This window comes from Gymnoscopelus microlampas (assembly GCF_963454915.1).
Source record: "Gymnoscopelus microlampas genome assembly, chromosome: 12".
Classification (NCBI taxonomy): domain Eukaryota; kingdom Metazoa; phylum Chordata; class Actinopteri; order Myctophiformes; family Myctophidae; genus Gymnoscopelus; species Gymnoscopelus microlampas.
The window spans coordinates 48,777,240-48,800,375 of NC_139949.1; the positions used below are offsets into that span (position 1 = coordinate 48,777,240).

The window sequence follows — 23,136 nt, forward strand, 5'->3', positions numbered from 1 at the left end:
AAAATGATTGAATTGTGGCCTAGGAAGTGGGTGCTGGAGGTCAGCATTTAGGAGTCAGATTTTGGGATGGTGTGTGGCACAGACCGGTCACATGAAGTCTGACATCCACATTTAGTTTTTGTTATTTTGTTTGTGGGCTGTTATTCTTTTTCGGTTTCTTTTTTTAATATTTTTTATCCCTCGATTTTTGTAACCCTTTTTTTCACCCGGTGCCAATTTTCTAAGTGATCCTGGGCACTACACTCCCCCCAACAGCCTAGGGAGCCCAGGGCAGAGCTCATGCCTCCAATGCATGAGAGCCAACTGACCTTCTTGTCACCTGACAAGGTAGGACATAGCGCGTGGAAGGAACATGTTATTCCAACCAGTTCCCTTCCCCTCCATCATCAGGCTGACCAGGGGGAGGCAGTGTAGTGACCAGGATTACTACATGTTTTTGTGAGGGTATTAACTACCCTAGGAGACACAGGGAGAACATGCAAACTCTGCACAGAGTAGGCCCTTTCGCCAACCCCACCTAGGGTATGGGCCGACGGGAATCGAACCCAGGACCTTCTAGCTGTGAGGCGACAGCGCTAACAACTGCGCCACCGTTCCCCTCTCTTTTGTGGTTTCTGTTGTCATGGCTGCCAGTTCCCATCTGATGTTGTGTGGGAGTTCCGTCCGCTCCAGACCGCACTGAAGAACTGCAAGCTTGCACAGCGTCTTTAGACTAGGACTTAGGTCCAAGATGTACAGGTCACCACAGAGGACGACACAAACACCCACCGTGCACATATAGTAACAGCACATATTAGTCGTTTTGCACGGGCCGTTCCCCTTTGGCTCAACCTTCTTCCAGGAGAAAGTCACTGGATTGAACTTCCACAGATCACTGAAGACCAGGCGAAGAGCAGAGTCGCGGCCGCCAAATATGTACAGCTCTCCCTGGTAAGCGAAGGCTGAATGATTATTGCGTCCTTCCGGCTGAGGCTGTGCAGAAGGCGGGCTCAGCCAGCAGTCGGTCTCTGTGTCAAACACTATGATGATGTCCCCCTCGTCCCCATAGCCCCCGAATGCAAACATCTTTGTCCCGATGATGGTGGCAGAATGAGCTGCTGAAGCGGGAGGTGGAGTGCCCTTGGTGTTAATTAAGGACCAGACCATTGTGGCGGTGTCCAGCTTGTATGTGTCATTAGTGCATCCAGTCAGCGAGCTGAATCCTCCATAGATATACATGACCTTCCCCAAGACACAAGCTGAGTGGTCAGCCCGTCCCCCTGGAACAGCCTCGGAAATGTTGGGCTTGAACCATCTGTGGGTGTCGACATCAAATGCATAGAGCGTGTTGCAACAGTCCCCATTGATTGTAACCCAGTTGTCTTCCTCGTGCGTTATCTTAAAATTCTCTATTCCGCCCCATATGTAGATGGTGTCTTCTATTAGCACAGCTGTGTGGCCACAGCACATGGATGGAACCTCAAGCGGACGTTCTCCTCCAGCTGTCACTGGAGGCAACCTCTTCCAGCACATAGACACTGTGTTGAATACATGCACATCAATCTGATCCTTTCCTTTCAATCCACAGTACCCTCCAAAAGAGTACACTTTGTTCCCCACCGCAACAGCAGCATTGTTCTCTCTCTGTGGCCCTCCTTTGAGATTTACTGTCCAGCAGAACATTTCACATAAAGATGATCAAACAGGGTCCCACAAAATAATGTTGTTCTATTGTGCGCACTACCTCTTAAATTGATTTACAGTGGCAGATACATCGTGGGAAGCTTGGCCAATCCATGAAGCCGATGGGTTGGTTTTGGCCAATCAGGGAATCTCCCTAATATGGCAAATTGATCCACATGGCAACGCATTCTCACTCCCGAGAAGTCAAACGTTTGACTGGAAGGGGGGCTGAAACGGCACATGTTGACTAGGGGGGATATGAGTGACGGTTCTATCCCTATCGGGACATTACATTTGTGTTCGACTCGGTTCCACAGATACATATTGTGAAAATAGCAGATCTACAAGCTCACAGGGGCGTTGTGAGCTTGTAGATCAGCTATTTTCAAAATGTTTGCCTCTTTTGTGTATTAATTGACAATTTGGACAATGTTTGACCAGTTTGTATAGTATAATTTGTAGATTACTTTTGATGAAGTAACTTTTTTCATTTAATTTATTATAGTGGGATCGCTTTAGCGGTGACACTAATGTTATTGCCACTATTTATTATTCCGCCCGTTTTTTGATTGGTCAAGCTTCACGTGACATCACAATATGTAATATATAAATAGGTAAGACAGAATTAATCAGGAACAGTATCTGTGATACTATCAACATTCTTAGCGATCCCACACTGTTTCTTCAGGAACGGTACTTACTAGTTATTATTATATTATTATTATAGTCATCTATGATTATGACATAAGACTGTAGGTTTTGGCCCAGTCAGAGCCCTGTTGACTTCTATTATAAAATGAAAGTCAAAAATGTAAAAAAAATGTCATGGTGGTACTTCAGCGGCTCATTGGCAGTGTGCACAAGACATTTGGCACTGATCTGTCCAGCAGTTTGCGAGATTAGCTCACAGACAGACAGACAGACAGACAGACAGACAGACAGACAGACCCTCTTCTAGATCATTTTCCCCCCAAACTTTTTAGCTCGAGACCCAAAAGACAAAATAGTCGTTTACCCGGGACCCAAACTAGTGAAAATAGCAGATCTACAAGCGAGCTTGTATTTTCACTACTTCTTAAAAGAATACATATGGAAATACTGGACTTTTTTCATTTTATTTATGGAATATGTGTTAACCTTTTTTAATCTTATGAAATATATATTTTTTAAATGTAGGAAACGTAAAAAAGGAGATATTTACTCGCGACCCGTAAAAATGTGTCCTCGACCCAAAGATGGGTCCAGACCCACTGTGTGGGAAACAATGTTCTATAGATGGCTCTGACTCTCATAGAACCACAGCCAAGAAACAAATTGTTCTTGTTGAATTGATAATGATGATGTTGTTGATGATGATGATTGTGATAATTATACTATATAGTATATTATCCCCCACCCTACACACACACACACACACACACACACACACACACACACACACACACACACACACACACACACACACACACACACACACACACACACACACACACACACACACACACACACATCACACCACACACATCACACATGCATGGTTGTCCATATGTTATGATGCTATTCTAGTCCCAGGAACAGTGGGATGCAAGAGGTTATAGTAAAGTGACCTTGTTGTGACCAGCGGGTCATGATGGCGTGTGTGTGCGCGTGTGAGTGTGCGTGCACGCGTGTGTGTGTGTGTGTGTGTGTGTGTGTGTGTGTGTGTGTGCGTGTGCGTGTGCACGTGCGCGAGAGAGAGAGAGAAGGAGGTGTAAATGATGTGACTAAATCATTGTGTGACATGGATAACATGCCCTTGAGCAAGGCTTTATGGCTCCAAAAACCTGAATGGAGATCAGGTCATTGAACAGGGGACTTATTATATGGTTGTACTGCATGCTTAAAACTGTGAATACATGTGCATTACTGTAAATAAATGCACACTATACTGTAAATAGATATCCACTTAAACCCCTCTATACTTGACTGGGGTCAGCTCTGTGCTTGGGCTGCTCTTTTTTCCCCTTTACACCAAATCTCTTTGTTGAAATGTTGTTTGACAGGCTCAAAATCGGATACTTTCGGCGAGAATACCCTTGGGCTTAACCCATTGAGGCCTGAGGTTCCGATTCTGCAGAATGTCTTCTAAATCCTAACCGTTTTCTGAAAAACGTATGTTTCTATATCAGTGGTTCTCAAACTTTTTCATGTCAAGGACCTCCCAAAATGATAAGTATTTGGCCGCCGACCCCCATCTCAAAATATTTTGTTCCAGGGACCCCCCAGAAGCAAAGATTTGAGTTAAAAATGTTTTAAAAGAATATAAATATATTAATTTGCACACATTTTTCTCGATTTTTCAAAAATAGCAGATCTACAAGCTCGTAGCGCGGCACTCGGTGCCGCGCTATGAGCTTGTATATCTGCTATTTTTGAATAGCCAAAAGTGTAAAATAATGCCCTTTTAGCTCAAATCAAAAAGTGACACAGATGCGTTCCAGGTCTTAATGGGTTTTAAAGTGGATATCGTCTCTGTCGGGGTGGAAACCTCATAATGTCCAAAACCGTTTCTTTCAGGATTCAAATGAAAAAGCATCAAAAGTAGCAGATCTACAAGCTCGAGACGAGTAGCTTCGGGACGCATTTTCGAGCTTGTAGATCTGCTACTTTTGATGCTTTCGTGTGACGCTGTAGTATGATGATCGAGTAGGGCGTTTATGAAAAAAACACAAAACATTAGAATTATGGAGATAAGAGGTTTCTGCCTGAGAAGCAACGACAGTAATAGTACAGTACAGTAGCTACGTGAAGGCTCTCCTGCTGTGTTTTGCTCCGTGCTCTTTGTCATGAAAACAACAACAACACGATCCTTTTTCTATATTTCTCTTAATTTGCTGTTATTCTTCCGCATCCCTGATTCCTCTGATCTGACATTGAGGGTTTTTTTTGCGTCAGTTGTTTGCAATCAGAGTGTACAGTAGACTATTCTTCTTTCAGCTCAATGCCTATATACTTCCACTTGCTCTGAAGGTGCAACGCGCGTGGCCGCAAGAGAGCTGTCAACGCGTCGCCAACACCTAGAACAATTACATTACATTACAGTCATTTAGCAGACGCTTTTATCCAAAGCGACTTACAATAAGTGCATTCAACATAGGTAGGGAACGAAACTACTAATCACCAGAAGTCTTAAGTGCGTTATCTTCTAAAACAAGCAACCAAGAGTTGTCTGGCTTACTTGTTGTTAACTAGTCGTACGAACTCTTGTTTTATTGTTGTACTGTTTTATTGGATCGTGCTCATTTGATTTTGCTATTTTGTCTCATCTGTTTAAGAAAGTAGGTAGCTGATATATTGCACTTTTACCTTAGCGCTAGGTATACTCTTGGTTGCTTGTTTTTTCAGGAAATGCACTTAAGACTTCTGGTGATTAGTAGTTTTGTTCCCTACCTATGTTGAATGCACTTATTGTGTAAGTCGCTTTGGATAAAAGCGTCTGCTAAATGACTGTAATGTAATGTAATGTATACCTAGCGCCAAGGTAAAAGTGCAATATATCAGCTACCTACTTTCATAAACAGATGAGACTAAATAGGAAAATCAAATGAACAAGAGAGCTAAAACAAATAAGTGTATCGAATAAACAAGCTCCAATAAAACAATAAAACAAGAGTTTGTACAACTAGTTAAGGCGAAGAGGAAGGGTAGTGTTTCCTGAAGAGGTGGGTTTTCAGCCTGCGGCGAAAGATGGGCAGTGACTCTGCTGTCCTGACATCAGTGACTCTGCTGTCCTGACATCAGTGACTCTGCTGTCCTGACATCAGTGACTCTGCTGTCCTGACATCAGTGGGGAGTTCATTCCACCACTGTGGGGCCAGAGCAGAAAAAAGTCGTGACCGTGTAGATAGCCCTCTACCTGGCTGCTTTGCATGACATTAGGCTACTCCACAAAAGCCACGATGGAATTGAATTGCGTTACATTCCTCTCACAATCAGAGACAATTGGTTTCTGCAGTGCAGAGTGCAGGATTTAATCATCACCCCAATCCGTACAAAGTTACTAGTTTAACGGTATATCAGCCTTGATGTTCAGCCAGTTCCATGCATGGGCCACCTATGACTGGGACCCTAGTACAGATTAGATAACTTGGCTGAGATCCCATCGCTTAGCTGAGGACCCAAGAACCAGAGCTGCACCAGACAGTAATGAGGTTATCCCTGTCAGAGTAAAGACAAGTTGTCTGATTATTTTAATTATGTGTGGGTGAGTCTACGTTAAAGGGCTTTTATGTAAAACTAAAATGAAATAATTAATAAATTGAAACAAAAATAAAAGCAACAAATTAACAATGCAACTAAATAATAAGACATATAATTACATTAAAAAAATGGTTTTCCATCACATAATATTGCATTCAACTAGCACTGAGCTGAGTGGCTATGTCTATGTGCACATGCATCCACTGGAAAAGCAAAGCAAGAAGGAAAAAGAAGTCTTCTTCCCTCCAGAATTCCCTGTAGGGCTGCACAATTACAGTATGGCTATAACGACAAGCATCATTGTGTCGGTTATGTGATCACTGTAGAACTATACGTTGAAACAAGATGAATCGTGTAGCCCTATACTTCATATATGCTGTGCAGCGCTGCGTCTCACATGTTGCTTCTGTTACTTTGCAGCCAGTGTTGATGTCGACAGGACACACCCCCATGTACACCTCTGCAGTATCCACCCTGGTAAGAGTGCACACAGCGCCCCCCGGTGGCGCCGCCCCCCCTAAAGGGGGCCTTTCATCACGTCTTAACTGATCATCATCGCCGTTACCGTCGTTATCCTCGTTGTTGTCGTTGTTGTCATCGTATGACTTGTGTTGTGTCATCTGTAGTCTTTACTCAGTCCATATTCGATGTCTCTCACAAACACACACACACACACACACACTCTCTCTCTCTCTCTCTCTCTCTCTCTCTCTCTCTCTCTCTCTCTCTCTCTCTCTCACATCTCTCTCTCTCATCTCTCTCTCTCATCTCTCCTGCTGACTTGTGTTGTGAAGTCATCCGCATGTTGTTTTTATATGATGTGTTTGTTGTCGTGAGTACCGTCTGCTATTATTCTCAGCCGTCACATATTTTAATGTAAAAACACAAAACACTCAGTTCAAGTGATACATTTTCTTAGATCAGTGCTTCTCATACATTTTAATGATGTATTAAGCTGTGAACCATATATGTGAAAAGATTTGGGTGCATGGAACCAACCAAGAACTAAGAGAAGATCATATAGTTTAGATTGGATTTAGTACAGAAATCTACAGTTGTCTATACTGTTAGTTGGGGACCTATGATGTAAACACTCATTCTTATAGCCTACAGTACATTCTCTCATTTGATCACCTTCTAGCTGGTAGAATTAGTGTGAAATTGTAGTAAAACAAACATATTTGCCATTTTTTATTTTTTAAAATAGGGCTTAAGGGGTTCAATTGTTCCTCATTTCTCTGAGGACCCCTGGGAAACCCCTCAAGAACCTCCGGGGGCCCCTCGGAGGCTCGGACCCCACTATGACAACCACAGACACAGCTTGATACACAGAGAGAAGAATGTTCAAAAATGTTTGCAGGTCAGGGCTCCAGCCAGCAGGTGTCACTGTTTGACCGTTGGAGGATTGACTCATTTTTACATAACCTTGAGTGGACAGGGCTGGGGGGTGTGGGGGGGGGGCTGCTTTTAAACAATAAAACATTTTTATGATTAGGGGGGAGAGAGATTGTAGAGTTGCCCTCGCAGTCCTGCCAAAATGTTGTGGGGCAATTTGTGATTTTTTGTCCAGCTTGCAAGGCTCAGACGTGTGTGTGTGTGTGTGTGTGTGTGTGTGTGTGTGTGTGTGTGTGTGTGTGTGTGTGTGTGTGTGTGTGTGTGTGTGTGTGTGTGTGTGTGTGTGTGTGTGTGTGTGTGTGTGTGTGTGTGTGTGTGTGTGTGTGTGTGTGTGTGTGATGATGACAGAGAGGAATATTTATACTGCGATGCCTACACTTAATTTTACAGCTCGCTTCAGAACAACAATAAGCACGATTGTCCCCTATCAGCACATCTTGTGCTCAGTGCAGATGTTGGAGTCAGAGTGAAGTCTAGAGAGGGCTGCATTTTAGTATAGGATCCAATGTAAAGAGCTAGATACGACCACTGTGATAAGAGATAATCAGCTGCAGTGGTGGAAAAAGTTCTCAACTGTTTTACTCAAGTAAAAGTAGCAATACTGCAATGTAGAAGTACTCTGTTAGGGCGCGCTCCCACTGCACTTTTATTTTACCTCTGGGGCAGAATCTGCCAATGCTTTGTCAATGCAAATGCGTGGATTCCTGGTCTTGCAGATTTTTTCCAGAAATCCACGCATTTGCATTGACAAAGCATTGGAAGATTCTGCCCCAGAGGTAAAATAAAAGTGCGGTGGGAGCGCGCCCTTACAAGTAAAAGTCCGGAATTCAAAATTGACTTGAGTAAAAGTACAAAAGTATTGGTATCAAAATGTACTTAAAGTAGGCTACCAAAAGAAAAAGTACTAAAGTGTTTGAAAATAGAAGATCTACAAGCTCACAACGAGTCGCGATGCGACGCATTGTCAGCTAGTAGATCTGCTATTTTCAAATAGCCTAGGTATAAAATAGGGCTAAAGTGGTTAATGTATGTTTTATAATGTAATGATTTATATCTGAAAATGAACTGGTAACTGAAGTTTTCAAATAATTGTTCAATATTTGCCTCTGAGATGTAGTGGAGTAGAAGTAAAAGTATAGACAATTGGAAATACCCCAGTAAAGTAAAAGTACCTAAAAATGTTACTCAAGTACATTACTTGAGTACATGTTACTTTACACCACTGATCAGCTGTAATATCAAGCTCTAAAGCTGGCCTCTTATTATTAGCATAATAACAATACGTGATTTAAGTATCCAGTCCAACCATTGGAAATCTAAACTATTAAACGTTGTTTTTTCCCCCAATACTTTCAAGATGTATAAAAAAGATTACGGTTAAGGCATATCTTATAGGGTCAAGGATATAGGTTAAGTAACTTTTTAACAATGTGGTCAAGAAACCCACAAATGTACATAATTATGTCTTGGTAAATGGTAAATGGTGCATTTATGAAGCGCTTTTATCCAAAGCGCTTTACATAGATTGTGCATTACATTCACCCATTCACACACACACACATTCACACACACATTCATTCACCGATGGAGGAGGAAACCATTCAAGGCACCAACCTGCTCATCGGGTAGCCTGGTAAACCCTCCCTCCGGAAATCTCATTTCCATTTTGAGATTTCCGGAGGGAGGGTTTACCAGGCTACTCATCGGGAGCAGTTAGGGGTTCAGCGTCTTGCTCAAGGACACTTCCACACTAACTCTGCATGCATACGTGCACATGCTTGCGTACAGTACAGTACAGTACGTGTGTGTGTCTCTGTTAACACCTCTGTATTCAGCACTATAAAACGAGTCCCTTGAAGCCAGGCTTAATATGGCAAATAAAAAGATTCTTGATTACATACATGCTTCCTCCCACTCCCCCGCACACACACACGCACGCACGCACGCACGCACGCACGCACGCACGCACGCACGCGTACGCGCACGCACACGCACACGCACACGCGCACACACACATGCACTATGTGTATAACAACATATTGTCGCTATAGGTCAATATTCTATATTCAAATAAAAAAATATCAAAAGTAGCAGATCTACGAGCTCGAAAAGCGCCGCTTTGCGAGCTCGTAGATCTGCTACTTTTGGCGCTTTCGCGTGACGCTGTAGTACGATCAAGCAGGGCGTTAATTTACCAAAAAAAAAAAATGAAAATGGAGATAAAACGAGGATCTCGCGCTTGTCGTAAGTCGCTCTGGATAAGAGCGTCTGCTACATTGTTTTGTTGTTAACACATCACCCGCCAAGGTATTAAACATCGTTTGTTATCCCCTTGCCAGCGTAATTACCTTCATCCGATGAATTTTGAAATGCCGTGGAGGCGACATTGTATTCCAAAAAAACTAAAGCGGCGGGAAGGGGTAAGAGGAGGGATCTGTGTATTCAGACGGACCACAACTTTCCAACCGCGATCCGCCATTTTGGGGCTGGGGCTCGCTGAAAACAGAAGTTTTCAATGCAGAAAACAGCAACTGAGTTACAGCTGTTTTTCTGAAAATCCCATAGTCAGGGCGGGCGGAAGTGACGTTTTTTTGGAATGATCTCACATCCACATACCGTACTTCTTCTCTGATTGACGATGGATCATCCCAGAGCTGAGTTACGGTGCCTAAAACAGCGTGCCAAATTTTTTTAATAGAACGACTTTATTCTATTTGGCGGACAAGTGCGCTATTTAATAGAACGCATTTATGCGCGATTAGCAGGAAATGAGTTAAAGTGTAAGTGAAGTGGAACAGGCTTTGGGTGCAACAGGGCCAGTTTTCTGCCACCAACGCTGCCATGTTTGTTTGTGTCACCGTGACCACGGTGGAGTGTCCTCAGCAGTCAGCATATACAGATGGTGTTTTGTTCAGCTCGTCTCAGTAAAGCCGTGAGGTGATTTAGCTTCCCTGGCACTGGCAGACCCCCGCGCTTCTGTCCTCCTCCTCCCCACCTCTTATTTACAGGGTCATATGTGGTGGCGCTGCTGGCCTGGGCTGGCAGCACACAGAGCCTTGTATTAGAGACAGTGGCGGAAAAAAGTACTCAAATATTTGACTTAAGTAAAAGTATCAATACTGCAATATAGAACTCTTGTTACTCTGTTACAAGTGAAAGTAAAAGTCCAGAATTCAAAATGCACTTGAGTAAAAGTACAAAAGTATAGGCATCAAAATGTACTTAAAGTACCAAAAGTAAAAGTAGTCATTATGCAGAATGTCTCATTTCAAGTTCTCAAATGTACAGTATAAACATATTTTGAAAATAGCAGATCTACAAGCTCACAATGTGTCGTATTGCGACGCATTGTGAGCTTGTAGATCGGCTATTTTCAAATGGCCGAAATGTATTAAGGGTTGAAGTGGTTAATGTATGTTTTGTAATAATAATCAAAATCAAAAAGTAACTAGTGACTAAAGTTTTCAAATAAATGTAGTGGAGTAAAAGTAAAGTACAAATGCCTCAAAATTGTACTTGAGTACATGTAACTTAAGTACAGTCAGTACTTGAGCACATGTACTTATAGTTACTTTACACCACTGTCAAAATGTTTGCCTCTTTCTTTTTTATTATTTGACAATTTTGGTCAAGGTTTGACCAGTTTTTACAGTATAGTTTGTTGATATCCCGACCCACAGGTTGAGAACCACTGCCATATAGTAGTATTTATGGTGCATTATTGTGTACTCGCAGTGCTTTTGCAAAGGATACAGTATAGCTCACTTCTTCATACATTGAAATAAGGCCAACGTAAAGTTCTACTTTGTTTTGAGTCTCAAGAGTCTGTATTCCTCTTTCTCCGTTTTTAAAAATACTTCTAACCCCCCCTGTGTGTAATTATATACTGTATTATCCCTCTGAGAAAGATGCACACCTCGTATACATTTCACCTGCAAAACAGGGGCGAAGGGGCAAAAAATGGCAACTCCTGTTAGCAGGAACGCTAAAGATCCAGGTGGTTGACGATGCCAGGGGACAGCCAGTGTTCAGCAGTGATCAGTGGTAGAGAAATATACTAGAATTTAAATATACTGAGATGTTGAGATTTTACTTAAAAGTAACAATCTCACAATAAATACTCTGTTACAAGTAAAAGTCCTATATTCAAAATGTTACTTGAGTAAAAGTGTTGGCCTGAAAATATACTTAAAGTACCACAAGTTAATGTACTCCATTTCTCAAGTTTTTATTTTTCAAAAATAAAAATAATAGCTCAAAATGCATTGCACCGTGGCACGTTGCAAGCTTGTAGATCGGCTATTTTCGAATAGACAATATATAAAATAGGGCTGAAGTGCTTAATGTATAATAATCTTACAATGTTTTATAATAATCTCACAATCTTAATTGTAAAGTATTAAAATTTGTCCAGGACCGCCTATCCAACCGATATGCCCACATGGCTATGGACATATAAGGGACCTACCTACCCAATTCAAACTTGGTGTGCATATATATCGGAGAGGCCCCGAAGTGGGAAGACGGATCAGTGGATATCTAAAAAATAATGATGAAACAGCAAATGCCCATATATGGAGCAAATGCCCATATATGACCCGGAACTCCATATATGGGCATAAAAGGGACACAGACTGACAGATACAGAAATCCCCATATATGGGCAGAAAATGGACTCAGACAGACATATACAGAAATATCCATATATGGTCATAAAAGGGATACAGACAGACATTTCCAACGTGCATCGGTCGCCGGTCTAGTGATCTATAAATCTATAAGGCAACATGTAACTAAAGTTTTATAATAACTGTAGTGGAGTTAAAAGTACAATATTTGCCTCTGAGACGGTATAGTGGATTAGAAGGATACATTATTTAAAAAATGACTGTACTCAAGTAAAGTAAAAAAGTACCTCATAATTGTACTTTAAGTACAGTACTTGAGTAAATGTACTTGCTACCACTGGCAGTGATATTCTGTACTCTGCGTTAGCCAAGACTGGCGTGTAAGACTGGCGTGTACCCATGGTACACGCCAGTCTTAAATGATTAATGATGTTCTGTTAACTTACAAGTACTGAGAAAGATACTACTAGGCCTAATCTTAACCACTTTCCCAAAATATTTCAAGATTTATTTTCTACAGTGTCGTTTCTTCAATAATAAAAGGAATACGCCCGCACACTGCCGAACTGCACGGTATACAGTAGATTTATTTAAGGAGAAGCAACGTTTCGGTCACTGATGACCTTCTTCAGGCATTAAGATTTTTTTTAATGTTTCAGAAATAGATCTGCAAGCTCACGACGCATCACATGTGCGACGTGTTGCGAGCATTGTGTAATCATTTTATAATAATACTTTTATAAAGGAAAATAGGGCTGTGAACGCACTGAAACCTTCACATCCATGGGTGGATATCATAAAAATAACGTGAGAGACCACTATATATTTAAAGGCCGCGTAGCAGCCTCCAACTCTAGCAATTCATAATTGGGAATCGAGTCGAAGTACGAGCTTCTTGTCTTTCCACACGGGCTGGTCGTCTGACAACAGCAGCATGGCTTCGTCGTCATCGTCGGTATAAAGCACGTTGTATCTTCTCGGTTTCTGAGCAGCCGTCAGCGTCTGGCTGAGGTAACCTATTGCAACCTGACAGCAGCACAACAAGCTGTCAGGAGGTTGAGTCTCTTCTTCAGCCAGACGCTTCTCTGCATCTTCAGCCAGACGTTTCTCTGCATCTTCAGCCAGAAGAGGTCGATCGTCCTGGGCCTGAGTTGATGATGGAGGTGGAGGGATGATCGTCATGTCTGGATCATCATCATCATCTCTTGTCCTCGTTAATGGGATCTCCTCGAAGTCCAGGGCCCGTTCACCACCCTGCCGATGATGTTCCTCAGAAGCCATTGAGATACTATAGGACTGAATCCGTGTATTATTATTGTCCTCGCCGACCCAGTACAGTGCAGTTACCGTACTGACGTATTATTGGTTGGAGATGAGATGATTGGTGTTTTGTCCCCTCGCCGTTTATGCACAGTGCTGTTACTGTATCTGGTATACTGTTGTATATTGTTTTATGATATTGTTTTACTCTTAGCTCTATCTGCTTTTCCCCCTCTGTATCTGTACTCTAGCTGCTGTGCCACAAACTGCTGTTCCACTCAGACACCAGATTTACGTATGATGTGTTACGTCATAAATACTCCATATTTAGGCATGGTTCATCTGGAACTCCATATATGGATATATGGCTGAGTAATTGTGACGTCATTGGGATGACAAGACGATATATAACGATCCCAGATTCCATCGGCCGACCCCATAAATCTCCAACGAACCTTAGACGACCCACTTATGTTTTACCACTTGTCTCCTCTAGTCCTCCAGGCTAGATGATGACATATTTGGCCAGAATTAACATACTACGTTCTTCAGCGACGACGTTGTCACCCAAAGCCAGGGGCGCGCCACTAAATACCTCCCTCCTCACCCGCAACATCTGTCGGCGGGCGCCTACCACCTTCAACACTTTGGGACGGACGCCCTCTCTGGTGCCAACAGCGAAGCCCGGCTTGTTGGCCTCGATCAGCCTCCTTTTCCCACGCCGGTCATTTGAGACGTCCTCCGACGGCTCGTTTTATCAGAGATGGGAAAAAAACAACGACCGCGGCCGCGGCAACGACCTGCGCTACGGTCTGAGCAGCATGCGGGGCTGGAGGGGAGAGATGGAGGACGCACACACGGCCGTGATCGGTCTGCCTCGCGGCCTCCGCCGCTGGTCATTCTTTGCCGTTTACGACGGCCACGGCGGGTCCCGCGTGGCCGAGTACTGCAGCGAGCACCTGCTGGAGCACATCACCACCGGCAACCCTGACTTCCATAACGCTCTGAAGGAGGGGGAGGAACCGCCGTCCTCCTCCGTGGAAGGCGTGACCGACGCGATCCGCGCCGGCTTCCTGAGGTTCGACGAAAGCATGCGGACCCTCTGTGAGAAACACTGGGTCGAGCAGAGCGGCTCGACCGCGGTAGCCGTGCTGATCTCTCCCCGCCACATCTACTTCATCAACTGCGGAGACTCGCGGGGCGTCCTCAGCCGACGAGGTGGAGACCCGGCGCCCTTCTTCGCCACGCGGGACCACAAGCCCAGCGACCCGCTGGAGAAAGAGCGGATCCAGAACGCCGGCGGCGTGGTCATATTGCAGCGAGTCAATGGGGACCTGGCCGTGTCCCGCGCCCTGGGGGACTTCGACTACAAGTGCGTACGCGGAAAGGGCCCCACGCAGCAGCTGGTCTCTCCGGAGCCCGACGTGGTGGCGATAGAGAGACGCGAGGCGGAAGACGAGTTTGTCGTGCTGGCGTGCGACGGCGTCTGGGACGTCATGTCCAGCGAGGAGCTGTGCGCGTTCGTCAGGTCCAGGTTAGAGGTGACGGACGATCTAGAAAGAGTCTGCGGTGACATCGTCGACACCTGCTCGAACAAGGGGGGTCGGGACAATATGAGCGTGGTGCTGATTTCCCTCTCCGTGGCCGACGAGAGGTTTGCCGAGGCTTTAGCGCTCTGGGGATGACGGAGCGCTCTGGGCGCCTCTAGCAGAACATTCTTAGAAATTAAATGAATTAGATGTATTAACTGTTGCACGCCTAGCATTGTATACTGTCTGATGAGTCATATTGTGTCATTTTGTTTGGTGTAGGATATGACCATACAGCAGCCTGCTTACATTTAATAAATAAACGTGAATCGCAAATCTAGTAGCCCTCCTGGCTGGTGCTCCCTGCATCTGCCATCAGACCTCTGGAGCTTGTTCAGAAAGCTGCAGCTCGTCTGGTGTTCAACCGCCCCAAGTTCTCCCACACAACTATCCTTCTCCGTTCTCTACACTGGCTCCCCGTAGCAGCTCGGATTCAGTTTAAAACCCTGGTGCTAGCCTATAGGGCAGTGAAAGGAACAGCTCCTTCCTACCTCCGGGCTATGGTTGATGCCTACACCCCTGCCCGACCACTTCGGTCTGCCACCTCGGGGCGACTGATTGCCTCGTCACTCAAGGGTCCTTCTGGTCGATCGACGCGGTCACGACTTTTTTCTGTTCTGGCCCCACAGTGGTGGAATGAACTTCCCACTGAAGTCAGGACAGCAGAGTCACTGCCCATCTTTCGCCGCAGGCTGAAAACCCACCTCTTCAGGAAACACTACCCTTCCTCTTTGTCTGGCTTACTTGTTGTTAACTAGTTGTACGAACTCTTGTTTTATTGTTGTACTGTTTTATTGGATCTTGTTTAGTCGATACACTTTTTGTATTAGCTTGTGCTCATTTGATTTTGCTATTTGGTCTCATCTGTTTATGAAAGTAGGTAGCTGATATATAACACTTTTAGCGCTAGGTATATCTTGGTTTCTTGTTTTTGCAGGAAATGCACTTAAGACTTCTGGTGATTAGTAGTTTCGTTCCCTACCTATGTTGAATGCACTTATTGTGAGTCGCTTTGGATAAAAGCGTCTGCTAAATGACTGTAATGTAATGTAATGTAGGTATAATTGACCGAAAAATGTAAACATTCAAGTAAAGCAAAAGTAGAAGATTGTACTTAAGTAGAAGCTTGCCACATACTGTCCGTATCATGTGGCACTTGTACCTCCATTCTCTCTCTCTCCCTCCCTCTCTCTGCTCACTGGCTGTGGTTTAATAAATGTTTAAGCAGCATCCAGCAGCTCCCTGTAGCTCCAGTGTAATTACTGTACAGATGCTGCTCTATCAGCTCTACTGGGAGGAGGAGAGGGGAGGGGAGGGGAGGTGACTGGGAGAAATAGAAAATATATCTGATACTGAGGAGAGGAGAGGAGAGGAGAGGAGAGGAGAGGAGAGGAGAGGAGAGGAGAGGAGAGGAGAGGAGAGGAGAGGGAAACAGCCTGGGAGAAATATCTGAGCAGAAACAACACACTGGAGCATCAGTTATCTCTCTCCTCTCTCCTTGAATGGAAGGAGAAGGGGGGGGGGGGGGGGGCGGGTTAGAGGGGAGAGAGAGGAAGAGAGAGGTTGGAAAACAGACAGAGAGAGAGGGAGAGTGAGGGACAGACAGACAGACAGACAGAGAGAGAGAGAGAGGTTGGGAAATAGATGAAAGATGAAGAGAGAGAGAGAGAGAGAGAGAGAGAGAGAGGGAGAGAGAGGTTGGAAAACAGACAGGGAGAGAGGGAGAGGGAGGGACAGACAGACAGACAGAGAGAGAGAGAGAGGTTGGGAAATAGACAGAGAGAGAGAGAGAGGGAGAGTGAGAGAGATGGGTAGATAGACAGACAGAGAGAGGGAGATAGAGAGAGAGGGATAGATAGACTGTGAGAGAGAGAGAGAGAGAGAGAGAGAGAGAAGGGTTGCAGAGCTGCATAGAGGTGGAGAGATGCAGAAGCGAAGCAGACATCTTATTTAGTGAAACCAGAATGTCAGCTCAATCGCTGTGTCCTTCAGCGTGTCCTTACATAACTAATGCAGCGCGCATGCATTTGTGTGTGTGTGTGTGCACGTGTGTGTGTGTGTGTGTGTGTGTGTGTGTGTGTGTGTGTGTGTGTGTGTGTGTGGCTGCACATGTGCGCGCATGTGCATCTGTCATCCTGCACGTCTACGTTTGTGTGTGTGTGTGTGTGTGTGTGTGTGTGTGTGTGTGTGTGTGTGTGTGTGTGTGTGTGTGTGTGCGTGCGTGTGTGTGTGTCGGTCTGTTGCAGAGTAATCTCTCAAGAACAGATTCTGCTTGAATCTGTCGGGGCACTGGCCTACAAGTGGGCGTGCCTTCAGATCAGGAAGCAGGCTGCGCTTTACCCAATCAAATGTAGTGGGCGGGATTTACTGTCTGTGCTCTCGCTTCCCACTGAAAACAAACTGAAACTCATTTAACAATAGCGTCCACTCAAGTACTGCACTGAAGTACAGTACTTGAGTTAATGTACTTAGTTACTTTACACCACTGCAAATAGTGAACATGGCATTGTGACAAGTTGTGTTGAGCTTTTATTATTATTTTCGCTATTTTCGTGTGACACTCTTGAAAAGGGCATTCATTTGGAGATAAAAGATTTCTGCCCGACAACGAAATGGAATACAATTCATGTTCACGAGAAAGGCCTACAAAATGAGTTGGTAATATACTGTACATTAGATGAAACATCATTCCTATCAGCAGCAGTTATGTGTGCTGCCATCACAGTGGGTACATTAAGGAGATGGCTGGAGGGTTATAGCAGAAGATGAGTGGCAAAGCGTTGAAGAAAAAGTGAATTCTTTGTTTCTCTCTCAGACGTCCCATCTTGTTTTGTATAGTCTCCTCTCTAACAGTGTCTCTGTCCATGGTGCTGAACTCACAAGTGAAAACCCAGAACCTCACAACTTGTGGAGGAGTTTATTTTGATGGCAATATTTTTGTACTTTAACTCAAGTAACATTTTGAACACAGGCCTTTTACTTGTAACAGAGTATTTCTACATTGCGGTATTGATACTTTTACTCAAGTAAAAAATGTGAGTACTTTTCTCTCTCTCTCTCTTTCTCTCTCTCTCTTTCTCTCTCTCGCTCTCTGTCTCTGTCTCTGTCTCTGTCTCTCTCTCTCTCTCTCTCCCTCTCTCTCTCTCTCTCTCTCTCTCTCTCTCTCTCTGTCTCTCTCTCTCTCTCTGTCTCTCTCTCTCTCTCTCTCTCTCTCTCTCTCTCTCTCTCTCTGTCTCTCTCTCTCTCTCTCTCTCTCTCTCTCTGTCTCTCTGTCTCTCTCTCTCTCTCTCTCTCTCTGTCTCTGTCTCTGTCTCTGTCTCTCTCTCTCTCTCTCTCTCTCTCTCTGTCTGTCTCTGTCTCTGTCTCTGTCTCTCTCTCTCTCTGTCTCTGTCTCTGTCTCTGTCTCTGTCTCTGTCTCTCTCTCTCTCTCTCTCTCTCTCTCTCTCTCTCTCTCTCTCTCTCTCTCTCTCTCTCTCTCTCTGTAGCATGCTGCGTCAGCAGCATGTTGTGTGTAGTTAGAAAACAATGGCCGGCAGTTTAAGCGCCCGCCGTGCATAAACACCTAACCGTCTGCACTGAAGGGCCAGGGTTCCCATTACATTACGTTGTCAGACACACACGGCCAATGACAGCGTTCTAATAGCAGCGCTTCTCAAACCTTTTCATGTCAGGAACAGGGTTGCCAGATCTGCTTATTACAATTTCCCCACAAGATTTTATTTGAAAATAGCCGATCTACAAGCTCACAACGCGTCGCATCGCGACACGTTGTGAGCTTGTAGATCTGCTATTTTCAAATAGCTGATGTATATGTTAAAGTGCTCATGTGGCCCATACTCGCTTCTTTTGGGCTGGTTTTCCCAGACCTGGTTGCTTGTTTCTCTCACAGAATCTGGCAACACTGGTCAGGAACCCCCAAATTGACACAGTATGTAGTTGGCCGCGGAAACCCCCATCTAACAAATAAGTTGTGCCAGGGACCTCCAGAAGCAAAGAAAGATATGAGTTAAAAATATTTGTTTTAAATATATATTTTTTCATTTTCTTCCTTCAAAATAGAAGATGTACAAGCTCTATGAGATTGGATCTGTTTTTTGAATAGCCAATGTATAACATTATGCTTAAAGTGGTTAACATTGATTGTGACGCTATATTTGGCTGGGGACCCCCTTATACCCCCCCTTAAATGTTGTCACCTACCTGAACATGTACTATATTGTGTTTACTAAAGAGCTGGAGAGACCCCTGTGACCGAACAAACGCTCTGTAGCAATGATTACTACTAAAAAACAAAATTACCAAAAAATATCACTTACCCTACCTTTAAGTACCAAAAGTAGAAAGTACTCATTATGCAGAATGTTTCATTTCACAGCGTTTCAAATGTGTAATAATAGCAGATCTACAAGCTCACAATGCGTTGCGATGCGACACATTGTTAGCTTGTAGATCTGCTATTTTCAAATGGCCAAAATGTCTGTAGGGTTGAAGTTGTAAATGTATGTTTTGTAATAATAATCAAAATCTACAAAGTAACTAGTAGCTAAAGTTTTCAAATAATTGTAAAGTAAAAAATACCTCAACATTGTACTTAAGTACAGTACTTAGTTACTTTACACCACTGTTAAAATCCCAGAGATGCCAGGTGTCTGGAAGCAGCAATGAAAAATGATTGACACCGCCGCTCGATGCACTGTGGCAGCAAAAACGCATTTTGACATATTGAGTGTCATAATATTGTGATTCATGGGTATTTCATGACCATTCTGACAATGTAAATGTGATCACTTCAAGGAGTGAGGATAACTGTGTTCATTGACTGAGTCTGATTGGCCTGGCTGGTCAGTGGTGTAAATTAACTCTTGAGTCATTTACTCAAGTACTGTACTTAAGTAAAATGTTGAGGTACAGTATTCTTGCTTTACTTGAGTATTTACAATGTTCAATACTTGTGTACTTCTGCTCCACTTCATCAGAAGCAAATATTGTACTTTTACTCCACTGCAATTATTTGAAAACTTTAGTTACTAGTTACTTTGCAGAACCACTTCAGCTTTTTCTTAAAACTTCTATTTAAACTATTTGAAAATAGCCGATCTACAAGCATGCAACTTACTGTGTGCTTGTAGATCTGCTATTTTCAAAATACATAAAATCACAAGTTATCATATTATTTTCTGTTAAAGGAAATGTTAAATATTTCTATATTCTGACATAATCTGTTTGGTCTGTAACAGAGGACTCTTCAGCTTATTATAGTAAACAGGAGAGAGAACTCATACTCAGGAGAGAGAACTCATACATGATACAGGATACACAAGTGCAATTAAGAAGTGATGACAGAAAGAAATGAGCAGACAACATTGGAACTGGAGCAGTATAACATCAAAGCTGATTAATGGGTTCTCCCTCTTGGATGAATGTCATTTTCTGTTTATTAAAGAGCTGCAGAGATCGTGATTGACAAGTGGAAACAAACTAGCACACTCATCAGGACAGAGGCAGAACAATCCTGTATCCAACATGGGTTTAGGGCTATAGGGTTATGGGTGATCAGGTCAGACCATAGACTGTAAAAATGAATGGACAAAGTTACACAATTCGCTTCTACAGACCGTAAATGAAGCCGATTTTTCAGCTTTTTGAAATCCGCCGTCTTTAATTGTGAGCGGGGACGGGGAATGAATGCTATTGGTTGTGTAGCTTGTCAATCAAATCATCCCGCCCCTCCTAGAGCATAACCTACGTTATTGTCAATTTTAAAATAAATGGGACCATAGTTTACCAAAACTCATATCATGACGATTGAAAGAAGACTTTAAACTAGCAACTGGAAGCATATAGTATTTATGACAATGTTTATTAAGGTAAGAAAATCAAGTCTAATGTTCGTCAAAAACCCTCCCACTTTGCATTGAGAGAAATTCTTTCTGACACCAGCAGGGGTAAAACAGCGAAACCGCAGGCTATTTCATATGAACTCTCACGTGAACTCACTTCCTATATGGACTCAATTTCAGAACAGGAAGCTGCACCCTTGGGTCAGACCCGTTGAAGTAAATATACTTCATTACTTTCCACCATTGCACTATTAATACCTATATGCTTGCTATGCTAGTGCGATTGTGTTGGTCATGAGGATGACATTGTCTTTGTTGCATGTTGGTTGGGATCCAGGGCAAGGGTGTCACACTCTGTTAGGTCACATGGGCCTGACTGGCTGAAATGCCACGTCATGCGGGTCACACAGCGGTTGTGCAGGCGTGACCGCATGTGTGCGGCATGCGGCGTCAGCTTTCATTGCATTTGTTTTGTTTTTTCAACCTGCTCTCATGTGTCTCAGTTTCTGCAAAATGTTTCACTTTGAGTTGAGTTTATCATGAAGATCATTGCCTATAGCAAACATTGCTTTCATGATCGGTATCACCTTACAGTCGTAGGCAGATGGTGGAAAGTAATTAAGTACATTTAATCAAGTACTGTACTTAAGTCAAATGTTGAGGTACTTTTACTTTACTGGAGTATTTCCAATTCTCAATACTTCTACTTCACTACATCTCAGAGGCAAACAATGTACTTTCACTCCACTACAATTATTTGAAAACTTTTGTTACAGTTACTTTGTAAATGTTGATTATTATTATTATCTGCTAGCAGAACCACTGGTGTTATAGCCACTATACTGTAGTATAGTGGCTAAGCTGTCCTCCTCGAGCAGAACTAGCTCTATAGTGACTAAGCTGTCCTCTGCTAGTGTTGAGCTCTATAGTGACTAAGCTGTCCTCTGCTAGTGTTGAGCTCTATAGTGACTAAGCTGTCCTCTGCTAGTGTTGAGCTCTATAGTGACTAAGCTGTCCTCTGCTAGTGTTGAGCTCTATAGTGACTAAGCTGTCCTCTGCTAGTGTTGAGCTCTGTAGTGGCTAAGCTGTCCTTCGCTAGTGTTGAGCTCTAAAGTGGCTAAGCTGTCCTTCGCTAGTGTTGAGCTCTATAGTGTCTAAACTGTCCTCTGCTAGTGTTGAGCTCTATAGTGTCTAAGCTGTCCTCTGCTAGTGTTGAGCTCTATAGTGTCTAAGCTGTCCTCTGCTAGTGTTGAGCTCTATAGTGTCTAAGCTGTCCTCTGCTAGTGTTGAGCTCTATAGTGTCTAAGCTGTCCTCTGCTAGTGTTGAGCTCTATAGTGTCTAAGCTGTCCTCTGCTGGTGTTGAGCTCTATAGTGTCTAAGCTGTCCTCTGCTAGTGTTGAGCTCTATAGTGTCTAAGCTGTCCTCTGCTAGTGTTGAGCTCTATAGTGTCTAAGCTGTCCTCTGCTAGTGTTGAGCTCTATAGTGACTAAGCTGTCCTCTGCTAGTGTTGAGCTCTATAGTGACTAAGCTGTCCTTCGCTAGTGTTGAGCTCTAAAGTGGCTAAGCTGTCCTTCGCTAGTGTTGAGCTCTATAGTGTCTAAACTGTCCTCTGCTAGTGTTGAGCTCTATAGTGTCTAAGCTGTCCTCTGCTAGTGTTGAGCTCTATAGTGTCTAAACTGTCCTCTGCTGGTGTTGAGCTCTATAGTGTCTAAGCTGTCCTCTGCTAGTGTTGAGCTCTATAGTGTCTAAGCTGTCCTCTGCTAGTGTTGAGCTCTATAGTGTCTAAGCTGCCCTCTGCTAGTGTTGAGCTCTATAGTGTCTAAGCTGTCCTCTGCTAGTGTTGAGCTCTATAGTGTCTAAGCTGTCCTCTGCTAGTGTTGAGCTCTATAGTGTCTAAGCTGTCCTCTGCTGGTGTTGAGCTCTATAGTGTCTAAGCTGTCCTCTGCTAGTGTTGAGCTCTATAGTGTCTAAGCTGTCCTCTGCTAGTGTTGAGCTCTATAGTGTCTAAGCTGTCCTCTGCTAGTGTTGAGCTCTATAGTGTCTAAGCTGTCCTCTGCTAGTGTTGAGCTCTATAGTGTCTAAGCTGTCCTCTGCTAGTGTTGAGCTCTATAGTGACTAAGCTGTCCTCTGCTAGTGTTGAGCTCTATAGTGTCTAAGCTGTCCTCTGCTAGTGTTGAGCTCTATAGTGACTAAGCTGTCCTCTGCTAGTGTTGAGCTCTATAGTGTCTAAGCTGTCCTCTGCTAGTGTTGAGCTCTATAGTGACTAAGCTGTCCTCTGCTAGTGTTGAGCTCTATAGTGTCTAAGCTGTCCTCTGCTAGTGTTGAGCTCTATAGTGACTAAGCTGTCCTCTGCTAGTGTTGAGCTCTATAGTGTCTAAGCTGTCCTCTGCTAGTGTTGAGCTCTATAGTGTCTAAGCTGTCCTCTGCTAGTGTTGAGCTCTATAGTGTATAAGCTGTCCTCTGCTAGTGTTGAGCTCTATAGTGACTAAGCTGTCCTCTGCTAGTGTTGAGCTCTATAGTGA

At 43.7% G+C, this 23,136-nt stretch overlaps 2 protein-coding genes across 2 annotated transcripts in view; both read left to right on the forward strand.

Moving 5' to 3' along the window:
* Nucleotides 1-23,136, forward strand: part of dlg4a (discs, large homolog 4a) — a gene marked incomplete at its 5' end in the record, with an annotated part of 225,793 nt that overhangs the window by 130,290 nt on the left and 72,367 nt on the right. Inside the window, one exon of the mRNA XM_084074799.1 lies at nt 6,322-6,378. Coding sequence (XP_083930925.1) covers nt 6,322-6,378 — 57 coding nt within the window. The remainder of the gene's footprint in view (nt 1-6,321; nt 6,379-23,136) is intronic.
* LOC311056748 (protein phosphatase 1A-like) lies at nt 13,697-14,869 on the forward strand (the record flags this gene model as incomplete). The annotated part of the gene is made up of 1 exon (XM_084073554.1): nt 13,697-14,869. The coding sequence occupies one exon, from the start codon at nt 13,697-13,699 to the stop codon at nt 14,867-14,869; it is 1,173 nt and encodes a 390-aa protein (XP_083929680.1).